This window comes from Natator depressus, chromosome 4, assembly GCF_965152275.1.
Source record: "Natator depressus isolate rNatDep1 chromosome 4, rNatDep2.hap1, whole genome shotgun sequence".
Classification (NCBI taxonomy): domain Eukaryota; kingdom Metazoa; phylum Chordata; order Testudines; family Cheloniidae; genus Natator; species Natator depressus.
In genome coordinates this window covers 84,099,161-84,112,282 of record NC_134237.1, presented here as the reverse complement: position 1 = coordinate 84,112,282, position 13,122 = coordinate 84,099,161, and the positions used below count along the sequence as shown (strand labels likewise).

Genomic DNA, 13,122 nt, shown 5'->3' with positions numbered 1-13,122 from the left:
GAACACTGATGAAAGCTCTTCTACACATGAAGGGACAAAACCATTGTAAAGTTTCAATATTTCAACTGTTAACAACTACTTAAGCCCTTGGACAACTTTCCTTCTTAGTTTCAGGTTTTTTAGACTTACACAAGCAGAAAGTCAAACGAGTAAAAAAAATTTATTTTTAAACACTCATCTCAAATATACATGATCCAATTTCCTTAACCTTATCAAAGCAAAGAATGCTCTAAGAAATACTTTTAAGCCAAGTTTCAGCCCACAGCAGATTTTTACAGTTAAGTTATAAATCCGTGGAAAACAGTGTTTATAATTGCTGACACCACTTGAACTACAGTGGCATGTACAGTGCCTTAAATGGGATAAAAAGAGGCAAATTAAGTAAAATGTTCCCGGAGTCAGATTTCACGTGTACATTGCGTAGATTAAATTTAATTACAAGCTTGAATATATTACAATTTCATAGTTACAGAATGAGCACTGCTATAACTTTGTACACCCATGCACTTTCTGAAATGCCAATGTTTTCATATCCTAGATGAAATGTTTGGTTTGAAATGCTTTTCAAGTTTCGTTTCCCTTCCCCTCCCATCCACTGGACTTCCTTTCCCAGTCTGCTGGAAAAATACAGTGAAGCACAAGATTTACCTTATTGCTAACACTGTTGACAGTAGAATATTCCTGGTTTAAAAACAACCCCCAATCAGAAGCAGAGACAACATTCTGTAACCATAACTAGAAGTTGAAACTGTACTTACAAAACAGGATACATGGGATTTTTAAAAGAAGTGCAGACCAAAACAGTAACAAGACCAGAGATGCACTGTGACTACCTTAATTTGAAACATAGTGTAAAATGTTACATCCATCTTCAGCAACACAGACATGTTTGTTTTAACTTAAGGGGAAACTTCCTCCAAGTGAAATTGGGAAACATTGGAGAGGTGAGCTGTGGAACCACATTTGTTCTTCCCACCCCTCCATACAGTTATATTGGTAACACTGCTGAAAGTTAAAATAAGGGCACAACATTTAAAAAACAAAACTTCATCAAAATCAGAGAAATGGTATCAGTTGCTTTTAAGACTTTTTTGAAGCTTGCTACAGTTCTCATTCCCCTTTCAAAGAATGTTTTGTCATCCTACTTATTTTTCCCTTTTTGGCTTTCAAATCCTGTCTTCAATTAGATCAGGACCCGCCTCTTCTCTACAGGTGGCCTTTGAAATTACCAGGCTTTTCTCAGGAAGTAATGGTTGCTTGTTTGGGTGTTTGTTTTCAGCAGACAAGGGGATTGGGTCTGGTTGCATGTCCTCAGTATGGGGGTTTAATGCTAAATCTAGTCATTTTAATGTTTTGACCTCTGATTATAGTAGAGTTGCAGAGATTGTCAATTTCAATGTTCCAGAATTACCACCTTACTTCCCCACTTCTGTTTTAGCAAAAAGTGTTCTAAACGTGACTGTATCCTGAAAAAATGCAATGCTGCCATCTTCATAGACTGTGGTACCACTACAAGTGGTGCATACGAATGGGAAAGCTAAAAAGTAAGGCAGTATGGCTGCAGTTTCAACTCTGGTGATCAGACTGACTGGTTTAGGAAAAAAACTCAATTGCACTATAAAGGTAGGTAGAGACACTGACAAGTCAACAGATAAAACATTTCCTGCCATCCTCTTACTAAACAGAAGCAGAAAGATGAGGTGGAAACTAGCCTATAATACAAGTGGTAGTTTCTCCTCAACCGCAGTTAAGGGTAACCTTTTATAAAACATGCATATTGACAACATTATTAATTAAGTACATGTCAATGTATATTCTTTAGGTTTTGTCCTTTATTACATACACAGCAAAGAAGGCAGCATCTCTCTCTCACACACAGAGTGTGTTACATCCACTTCATTCACACCACACATCCACAGTCTCCTCTGTGATAAGGAACACATTATAGAGGTTGTGGTCTTTATCTATAAGCCCCTGAGCTTTTTTCTTAGAGTTAGGTGAAAAAGGCAATGAACAAGATTTCCCTTGCTCTGTAAGTGCTTTGTGCAACAATGTCTATAGTCATTACTGAAGTCTTTTTTGGAGGAGAAATATAAAGTCTTACTCCCATATTAGAACAATTTTCCACACCAATAATTCCAGTTATAATTCAGTCATCACACTCAGCTAATATAGCTCTTGCTCCCATGATTGGAATTAGGATCAGTTCTGCAGATCACAAGTGAAATGCTTTTATGTAGTCTCCCCCTCATTTCAAAAGATGTCATCTTGGTGCTACTGTAGGAGCAGAGAAGGAGCCAGAATTCCTTGGTGACTGAGAAGGCATTGGTGGAGAACTAGGTGACACTTTCTTAGGGCTGCACAGGTCCCCATTATGTAGCTTCCATAGAAGTTCTTCATTTTCCATTGATAGACGTTTATTTACTTTTGATTCTTTCTCTAGAGACTCCTGTAAAACTGCCTGCTCTGTGGAAAGTTGCCTGAAAAAATAATTGTAAGTAAGTGGACATGATTCAGTTTGAAAGTTAGAGCATCTGACATAATTTTAAAAGAATTAAAAAAGCTATATAACAAATCCCTGTCCAAATATACACATTCCTTATCAGGATTTAGTGCATTTGTTCTCAAGAAGTAATAGCTGGGTTCTACAGGCTTGCCCTCACTGCATTGTGAGCTGGAGCTATAACTTGAGTTTTGCCCCAACTCGACTCCCATCCACACACAATTCTCTAGCTTGAATTAAGTGGGTCTTGAAGCTAGAGTGCTGCTGAAGCTAGGGCTAGTAATGCAGTGGAGATGCAATGGCTCCAGGTACCACAGCTGATTAGCTCCAAATACAATCACACTGCTATTCAAACCACTGTGTAGCTCAAATGTTTCACAGTGTGATCACTCACTAGAGCTAGGCTAGCTCTAGTGAAGTACCTCAAATGTACTAACTTGAGCTAACTGTTGCAGTGAAGACAAGCCCTAAACTGGCAGCTTGTGCAGAAGACAGAACAATGTCAGAAAAAAAATCCTGCATAAAAGCAGCAGCCTATTCTTGCCAGCATTACTGCATGAATCAGTCATTTTACAAAATTCTGGGTAGTTTAAGGCTCTCTTAAAATTCAACTCTTATTAATGAAGGCAGCTGAAGAGTGTTTTCACATCTTCCCTGTCAGGAGTCATGTCATAGCTTTGTCTCCCTGCAGTGCAAGACCTGCAGAATTTGTCTGAACTTCCTATTTTCTTTATTGTATGCTCTACAGTGGTTTGCCCATTCATTTCTTGCAACATATGCAGAGTTAGAAGACTTGATTAACACAGTCAGACTCCATTTCTGGATTGGATGTAGTCTGTATATCTAGAACCAGGAGGCTTAGCAGACATTGCCCCTTTGATTAAACAAACTGTTGAAAAGAAATTGTCAAGAAGTTTTAAACATTTTAATATATAAAACTATGAACAGTTCTTATAAAATAAGGAGCACTTCACTCCAGGGAAAAAAAGAATCTAGCAATTAATTGTAAGAGATGGTGCTCCTGAGTAGCCTTTACTTCCCTGGTAACTATGTTAACGAGCATTCAAGACAGTAACATGAGCTGTAATTTCCAGGGGAACAGAGCTAGCCTTATTTGTTAAAAACAGTCATGATTTTATACCCTGTCACCAGTTTCAAGGAGCCTCCACCCCCCACACAATACCCATTCCAACTCAGGTAGGATTTCAGATTTGCACATATCAGACAGGATGGAAAAAATGAGCATCATGCTTCCATCTTCCAGGCATGATATCTTACAGGGGTAAGGACCTTTTTAAATCTACAAGATGCTGGTTATTCATTTACAGAATAAAATTTATGTTTTCACAAGTTAATAAAAATGCCTGGATTATTTTTTACCTTGAAAGTTGCATGTGTTTGTCCATCCGAGCTTTTAGTTCTTCATTTTCCTGCTGAAACTTCTTCATTTTATCCATTAAGACAGTGTTGTTTTCCACCTTTAACAAATGAACAAATTGTTGGAGGTTGTATGTGGATGTTTGTTTTTTATAAAAATACAGAATAATTGCATTGGCAAGTACCCATTATATGCATTACTAACCTGAAATTGAGTTTGTTACACTAAGTACAAGTTAGATTATTTTAAGATACATAGAATGATCTTGAGGAAATGTAAAAGTGACGTGAAAATGATTTATTGCTCATCATCAGTAAGCAAGTCTACTTTTTGCTTCTTAGTTGGCATTTTGCCACTTTTGCTTGATTAGCTGCCCACTAAAAGCTGAATCCGCTATTTGAATTTCTGGGCTGGTGGCCACAGTTCTCTTCACATATAGCATTACAGATGGCTGAGACACTAGATCACCATGCAATATATAGTCTAGGAAAGGTGAAAAATCCAAAAAAATGTTCTCCATATACAACTAGGTCTCCCTCAACCTTCACTACCACCCACAAAATCAATTCTGTATTAGCAGAAGTGACCTGATCCCCATCTAAAAAAGCCACACTCCTGCACGTCCCAATTAGTATCACGGGGAAAAAAGCTTCTTTTAAAAACAAAAACAACTTTCAAATGGGTTAACATTCAGTGGATTTCCGAAAGTCAACATCTTTAGTCAGAAGAGACCCTGTGGGCAACAAGACTTTAGAGCCCATGATTACTCTGAAGCGTCTAGAATTTCATAATGACTTGTAAATCATAACTGGTATATGGCAATAAGTTGGCTCCCAGACAAAATGTAATAGCTGACTGAGACCCTGCTCCCCGTTATTTAAGCCTCTCTCCTCTGCATTAAATGGCAAGATTTCCATGAAGATGATGGCAGAAGTATTCAGCTAGTGCTCAAATGCCCCACCCAGGATCAAGGCCTCCATCATGCTAGATGCTGTACAATCATCATAGGATTTCCTGCCCCAAAGAGCTTCCACTGTAAAACAACAAAAATAGGAGGGGTTTCCAAAAAGTGGTAATTTAAAGAGGCCGTAGTAGTATCCAATACATCAGATCAACATAGGCTTTAGGTGGAAATGAAATACTTATTTACTCACTGTCAACATATTCAGATAATTTTATTTTTCTGTATCATGTTGAATGGGTTGCTTCCTTTCTTGTTTCAATAAGCTCAGTAACGTGACTGTTAACATTTTTTGCCTGATGGGCATTGTGACATAGTGCCAGCCAGGACTACGTAAGCTTCCCCACAAGGTTCTGCCATGCAATCAGAATCTCATATGTAGCAGACTTATAGTCCTATTGGGTAAATGCTTTGAAATTTAACCTGATATTTGTCAAGAGTGGGGATTGTATATTGTGGACAGTAACTAAACTAGTACAGATTATTTTTAACAACCCAAAACAAAATGGAACAGAAGTCTAGAGATTAAAAAGTTAATCATGCCACCTGGGGATTCCCCTCTTGCCTCTCCCACTTCAGTCAAAAGAGAATACAAAATAGCATTTACAGGATTTACAAGTTAAATTGCATGGAAAGAAGAAATGCGGTTCAGAAAATTGGCTGAAATTTGATTTGTTCCTCTCTGTTCCACTGTTTGTTTCTCTTATTGTATCATTCAGGAAACATCTTTCCCCAGATTGCAGGCCAGCACAGGTAAAATTGTACCTGTGACATTAACATGTACCTTGTGCTCCTTTGCAAAATTTTTATTTGCTTTTCGTGTATACAATTAGCTTAGTGTTTAAGCTTGACCAGCATGAATTCACTCTCAAAATCTGATAACTTAGAAAAAACAGTCCCCACAGAATCTTACCAGTTTTTCCATCTTCATCAGCTTTATATCTTGCTGATGTAGTTTCTCATTCTTGATCTCCAACACTGCTTTCAAACTTTCCAGTTCCTGTTTCAGATACATAATCTGAGGGTTTTTCTGAAATGATTTCCACAAAAGTTTGCTTATTTCTCAGAACTTCAATTTTAAAAGGTATATAGTAAACACTTGTAAATTAGGTGTTTGTAATAACTTTATGAAATCGAGTGGGACATGGTTTTGAGTCGGAAGGAAAAACTAAGATTTTTTTCCCCCCACTCCTGAATATTTATTCTCCTCTCCCTTAATTTCATTTGTCCCTCAGTAAAAAGATCTAAAGACTCCCTTTGAAAATGTAATTTAAGAAACCTCTATAAAAAGGTTAACCTCTGTTCAAAAGAAATAGGATAACTGGCCAAACATACAAATTTGCTTTTGTATAAATGATAAAAACCCTTGTGGATCAAATTGATACATTATTGCAGGCATAGTAAAACGTATTCATTTTACAGTAGTGCTGAGGCTTCCTAATAGTTAAGGCTGCAAAGAACTCCAGAACCCTCTTGTTTTCTCTTAGTCATAACTAAGCCCAAGAGGAGGTTAAAATATATATGTACACATGCATGCACACAGAGTCACTCAGATATTTTGTAGAGCTCAAACAACTTTTCTTGCGTATGAGTAACTCAGAAGCTGAACTTTAAACCTTTGAATTTTACATGCATTTAATCCTCTCTCTTTCCAGTTTGAAAGCAGCACTTTATAATTCCCCTATACAGCTTTCACACTACTATTGGCTGCATAACATACAGTTGCATATTATTCAACTGTACTAACATTGTCTTGCTGCATAGTATGACTTGTACCTGCTAGCAAGCTTAATATTTACTGGTTAGTAAGTGATGTGGATCTGTAAAGGGTTATTTTTAGGGCTGTCAAGAGATTAAAAAAATTAATCATGATTAATCGCACTGTTAATAATAGAATACCATTTAAATATTTTTGGATGTTTTCTACATTTTCAAATATATTGATTTCAATTACAACACAGAATACAAAGTGTACAGTGCTCACTTTATTTTTGATTACAAGTATTTGCACTGTAAAAAAAATAGTATTTTTCAGTTCACCTAATACAAGTATTGTAGTGCAATCTCTATCATGAAAGATGAAATTACAAACGTAGCATTATGTACTAAAAAACTGCATTCAAAAATAAAACAATGTAAAATTTTAGAGCCTGCAAGTCCATTCAGTCCTACTCAGACAAACCAGTTTGTTTACATTTGCAGGAGGTAACGCTGCCCGCTTCTTGTTTAGAATGTCACCTGAAAGTGAGAACAGGCATTTTCATGGCACTGTTGTAGCCAGTGTTGCAAGATATTTATGTGCCAGGTGCGCCAAAGATTCATATGTCCCTTCATGCTTCAACCACTATTCCAGAGGACATGCATCCAGCTGATGACGGGTTCTGCTTGATAAAAATCCAAAACAGTGAGGACAGATGCATGTTCATTTTCATTATTTGAGTCAGATACCACCAGCAGAAGGTTGATTTTCTTTTTTGGTGGTTCAGGTTCTGTATTTTCCGTATTGGAGTGTTGCTCTTTTAAGACTTCTGAAAGCATGCTCCACACCTCATCCCTCTCAGATTTTGGAAGGCAATTCGGATTCTTAAACCTTGAGTCCAGTCCTGTAACTATCTTTAGAAATCTCACATTGGTACCTTCTTTATGTTTTGTCAAATCTGCAGTGAAAGTGTTCTTAAAATGAACATGTGCTGGGTCATCATCCGAGACTGCTGTAACATTAAATATATGGCAGAATGCAGGTAAAACGGAGCAGGGCAATTCAAATACAATTGTCCCCCATGGAGTTCAGTTACAAATTTAATTAACGCATTATTTTTTTAACAAGCGTCATCAGCATGGAAGCATGTTCTCTAGAATGGAGGCCGGGGCATAAGAACGTTTAGCATATCTGGCACATAAATTACCTTGCAATGCCGGCTACAAAAGTGCCACGCGAATGCCTGTTCTCACTTTCTGGTGACATTCTAAGTAAGAAGAGGGCAGCATTATCTTGTGTAAATGTAAACAAACTTGTTTCTCTTAGCGATTGGCTGAACAAGAAATAAGACTGAGTGGACTCGTAGGCTCTGAAGTTTTACATTGTTTTGTTTTTGAGAGCAGTTTTGTAACAAAAAACCCTACATTTGTAACTTGCACTTTCACGACAGAGTTTGCACTACAGTACTTGTATGAGGTGAATTGAAATATACACTTTGATTTCAATTACAACATAGAATACAATATATATGAGAATGTAGACAAACATCCAAAATATTTAATACATTTCAATTGGTGTTTATTGTTTAACAGTGTGGTTAAAACTGCGATTAATCAGGATTAATTTTTTTGAGTTAATCTCTTTAGTTAACTGAGATTAATCCACAGCCCCAGTTATTTTGTAAAATTAACCTCTACCAGGCCTCTTTTTCCCTGGTAAAAGTGTTTATGTTTCACAACTGAAGTCACAGGCAATAAGAAGAAAAAGACCTATTAAATCCAAGTCAATATGTAGGTAAAAACTAGAACAAGGAGAGAAGCCAACACTGTTGAAACAACATGTCTATTTCTTTAAAGATAAAATTAATTGTGCAACTGGGATGAAAGTTGTTTGTGTGTATTTGGCACAAACAATGGTGTATTGAATTGAGTAGTGTCTTCATTATCGCATCAGAGAGAAAAGGACTCTCCTCTCTCTCACCCCAACCCCCAGACAACATGCACATTTGTGGGATACATCCCACACAGACAGAGGGGCAGGTTGAAACTTGATGCGACAGTCTTTTAGGCTAAAAATGGAGGGCTTTGGTAAATGCAAGGCCTTCAGGTGACAACCAGTACACATTGCAATTAAGGTGAGAGCCTAACTAGCCATCATATATTTGAGTGATTGGTGCAGCTGTGTTTAATGTCTGCTTGATTTGTGATTCTTTTTATTTGGACCCTTGGACAAAAAGTAAGCAAGAGAATTTGGATTCTGATCTCAGAGAAGGTCAAGAATGAAATAATGTGTACACAAAGGACAAAAGGCATAGTGATCCTTTCCCTAAATACTGCTGTGAGGAAGCTGGGAGATAGGGAGACACAAATGACACAAAAGGTGTCAGTCTAGGTTTTACTGGTGGTTTTTTGTGGTTTTTTTGGGGGAGGGGGGCAGAAGTCTTGGTATAAAACTTAAGTTATTCAAAATTCACATTCATAACCACGTGTGTCAGCAAGCAAGTTTTCTCCTCTTCCCCACTCCGAAAGCAGATTTATAAAGTTAAATTAAAATAAGAGTTACAGATATGCCACTGAAGAAAACTGCTTCGGCCAATTAATCCTTCCCACTGAAAAATCTGAAGCAGGGAAGTCTCAAGCCCATGGTTCACCTCGAATTACTGTCACACTCTCCTATTCAGGCTGTCAGGCTGGGAGAAGCATTTCCAGCTGCATAAAAGACACTGAGCCTACTGCCCCTTCAACCTACTCTGTGCCTGAACATTCATGGAAAAATATGGTCCCAACCCCAGAGTCCATCCATGTTGCCCTCTGGTCTGCCCTCATCTCTCCCTCCCCAGCCACACAACTCAAGAAGTGTGCTGCGATTGGTTCCTCCCACTGCACTGGTAGGAGGCAGAGCAAGAGGGAGGGAAGGAAGGAAATAAATTCTGCTGTGAGTGACACTGATTTCCACTAGATAAAACCAGCAGCATTTCTGTACTTCGCAAGAGAAAAATTCATAGAAAATCCTCCTCCCACTTACTGGCTCTGCAGGCCTCCAAAACCTGTATGTGTCCATGATTTATGGGTCTTGCCAGGATGCTGCTGCTTGAGTTCCGCTCCCCTCAAACTGATTTCAGGTCTTCTCTTACAATCCTTTTCTAGTCCTGTGGTCTCCTGAACAGTGTGTAAAGGGAGGGCAGCATCTGGCCCTTTAACCTTATTTTATAGCTTTCATGTTCAAAGTAAATCTTAACAAGGACAGACAAAACTTTTCAAAAAGAAACATCGGAGATAGGAGACCACCCATCGACTAGAAGCCTCTACCCTGTGTCCATAAGTGAATTAATGGGTGCACATACATCAGTAGCTGCCAGAACATAGCATATTCGCAAGCATACAATTGTGTAAAACCTTCAGAAGCAGGTTACAAATAGCAAGAAGCAGACAAACTGATAGTTTGCTACAGCTAAAATGACAACCAGGGGAACCATCCCCACAGAAAAGACTGAAGTGTCTGATGTCTACCAGCATTAGAGTAGCCTGAAAAACTTGAAGTCTGACTTGGTCTTCTAAGAAATGACTATAGGCCAAGTTGAAAATATTGATAAACATGCCTATCCCACCAGAATGCAGGAAAAATCTCATTCAGAGCACACTTCTTAAAGCAGGAACATCACAGATTATGACACCAGCCTCAGGAGAAAGTGTAAAGGAAAGTTGCTGATGTATCATGGTTGTGTATTTCATCACAGACTCCATCATTAAGCACTGCTTAAATACTTATCTCAAAGAATTAGCTCTTAAAGGTTCATTCTTGGAGTACCGTTACTCAGAAAATTCTTAAGACTGCCTTTCTTGGAGATATTTTATATTGTCTGTAATGAGACTTTTGTATACATTTTTGTATTTAGAATTCAATCATAAGTGCAAGATCCCTTTAAGTATGCTTGATGTTTTCATATCCTGATATTAAAATTTAACTTGTTCCTCCAACAGTAATATTTTCTCTAGTTTAGAAACATTTCAACCTTTAACATTCAAGTTAACTGTTTGATAAAACCCGCTTCACCATGCTCTGGTTGCTGTCCTTCAGACCAAACTTAACTCTGTTGCTTCTAGAACATACATTGCAATACTATGGTTAACAAAAAAACGCCCCCAAAACAACTCATGCAATGAATAAGTTACAAGAACGTTAGAACAAGTCATTGCTTTCAGTCAATCTCATGACCACTTCAGGGAATACCAGTACGACATTGCACACCATATTCTTCATAGAAATACGGTTATGATATGAATATGGCATAACTAAGAGATACTTTATGCAAGATGGCTCATGTAAGGTATCATTGGAAAGGTTATAATTTACTGAATGTGATTATCCAATTTGTACATATGTATCATTTCTGTATCTAAAGTTAGGAATATTGACGATGTAACAATTACAACTATATGTGTATTTGGGAGACACCCACCAGACAACCGGCCATCACAGCCTTAATGGGCCATAAGGAAGAAACGGTAAGACTATGAAAGGTTTCAGAGTAGCAGCTGTGTTAGTCTGTATTCGCAAAAAGAAAAGGAGTACTTGTAGCACCTTAGAGACTAACCAATTTATTTGAGCATAAGCTTTAGTGAGCTACAGCTCACTTCATCGGATGCATAAAGTGGAAAATACAGTGAGGAGATTTATATACACGTAGATCATGAAAAAATGGGTGTTTATCATACACATTGTAAGGAGAGTGATCACTTAAGATGAGCTATTACCAGCAGGAGAGTGGGGTGGGGGGAGAGAAAACCTTTTGAAGTGATAATCAAGGTGGGCCATTTCCAGCACATTTCCAGGAGTTAACAAGAACGTCTGAGGAACAGTGGGGGGTGTGTGTGTGTGGGGGGGGTGTTGTGAATAAACAAGGGGAAACAGTTTTACTTTGTATAATGACTCAACCACTCCCAGTCTCTATTCAAGCCTAAGTTAATTGTATCCAATTTGCAAATTAATTCCAATTCCGCAGTCTCTCGTTGGAGTCTGTTTTTGAAGTTTTTTTTGTTGAAGAATAGTCACTTTTAGGTCAGAAATCGAGTGACCAGAGAGATTGAAGTGTTCTCCAACTGGTTTATGAATGTTATAATTCTTGACATCTGATTTGTGTCCATTTATTCTTTTACGTAGAGACTGTCCAGTTTGACCAGTGTACATGGCAGAGGGGCATTGCTGGCACATGATGGCATATATCACATTGGTAGATGTGCAGGTGAACGAGCCTTGATAGTGTGGCTGATGTTATTAGGCCCTGTGATGGTGTCCCCTGAATAGATATGTGGGCACAGTTGGCAACGGGCTTTGTTGATACTAATCTCTCTCCTTCCTGAGAGGCATCCTGGGATGTAGCTGTGACACTACCAGTTCAGGTGATAAGATCACCAGATACAAAATATCATCTTGGACACTGCTGGTACTTTTCCTCTGTAGGGGGATGGGGATCAGACAAAGGTTTCCTGCCTTAGGTAAATCCTTTTTAAGGCTGAGGAGGGGGTTGATCTAGACTCTCCTCCATTGCCTACCCAAGAAGAAAGACTGCTGAAAGTACCTGAAGGGACAAAGGAACTACCCTGAGAGGAAAGACACAGGTGAGTCCAGACTGAGGGCTTGTCTACACTACACAGCTTTTAGCAACATGGCTGTGTTGCTACAGCCGTGCCACTAAATGTCAGGCAGTGTAGCCGCTGCTTGTCGGCTCTCCTGCCAACAATGCTCTGTTCACATTGGCACTTGTTCCGACAAAACTTGTCTCTTTTGCAGGTGGGGGTGGGTTTAACACCTCTGAAAGACAAAAGGTTTAGGCTCTCCAGCTTCTTGCAGCACACACACACAGGTAGGGCCAAAAGTTGTGTCGTTCAAGTGCCAGTGTAGACATGAGACGGGGGTCCAGTCTGTAAGAAGAAATAACTGGAACTCTAAACTACAGAAACTCTGCAACTTGCCTAAAACTACATTTAGGGTGAGAAATTACTTCTTGAAACCTGTCTCTAAGATCTTAAGCATAGTATACGTGTTTTGTTTTATTTGTTCAGTGATCTGCTTTGTTCTGTTTGCGATCTCTTATAATCACTTAAAATCTGCCTTTTGTAGTTAATAATTTTGTTTTGTTTATTATTAAACCTAGTTTGTGCAATTTCTAACGGGGGAGGCAAGAAGTTGTGCATGTCTCTTCAGGGAGTGGGCGAATTTTTAGGAGCTTGTGCTGTGCAGATCTTTCTATACAGCGCAAGACAGTATTATTTTGGGTTTATTCCCCAAAGGGGGTGTGCATGTCAGTGCTGGGTGAGTCCTCCCACACAGAGCTGACTTCAGTCTGTGTCTTCAGCTGGTGTGGCCTTACCTCTGTGTGTGCACGCACGCGCACTGCAAGAGGCCAGAGAGCCTAATTCAGCAAAACAGGGAGAGGGAATACAGGCTGGTGGAGCAGGTGAAATCCCAGGACATCAAGTGACATCCCAGAAGTGGGGGGTCTAACCCATCACAACCAGTTACTCAGTATTTTTGGGAATAGTCAAGCAGGTTGGACCCTAAGCTGGAAGATGTACACGGTG

General features: G+C 38.8%; 1 protein-coding gene across 5 annotated transcripts in view; it reads right to left on the bottom strand.

The window, feature by feature from the left end:
* Positions 1-403: 403 nt before the first annotated feature.
* The window catches only part of MTUS1 (microtubule associated scaffold protein 1), a 190,351-nt gene continuing 177,632 nt past the window's right edge, over positions 404-13,122 (bottom strand). For all 5 annotated transcript variants that reach the window (XM_074951328.1, XM_074951327.1, XM_074951326.1 and 2 more), the window contains 3 exons: positions 5,756-5,872; positions 3,884-3,981; positions 404-2,480 (listed from right to left, as the gene is read on the bottom strand). In XM_074951328.1, the coding sequence (XP_074807429.1) occupies positions 2,264-2,480; positions 3,884-3,981; positions 5,756-5,872 (432 nt within the window). In that variant the 3' untranslated portion in view covers positions 404-2,263. The remainder of the gene's footprint in view (positions 2,481-3,883; positions 3,982-5,755; positions 5,873-13,122) is intronic.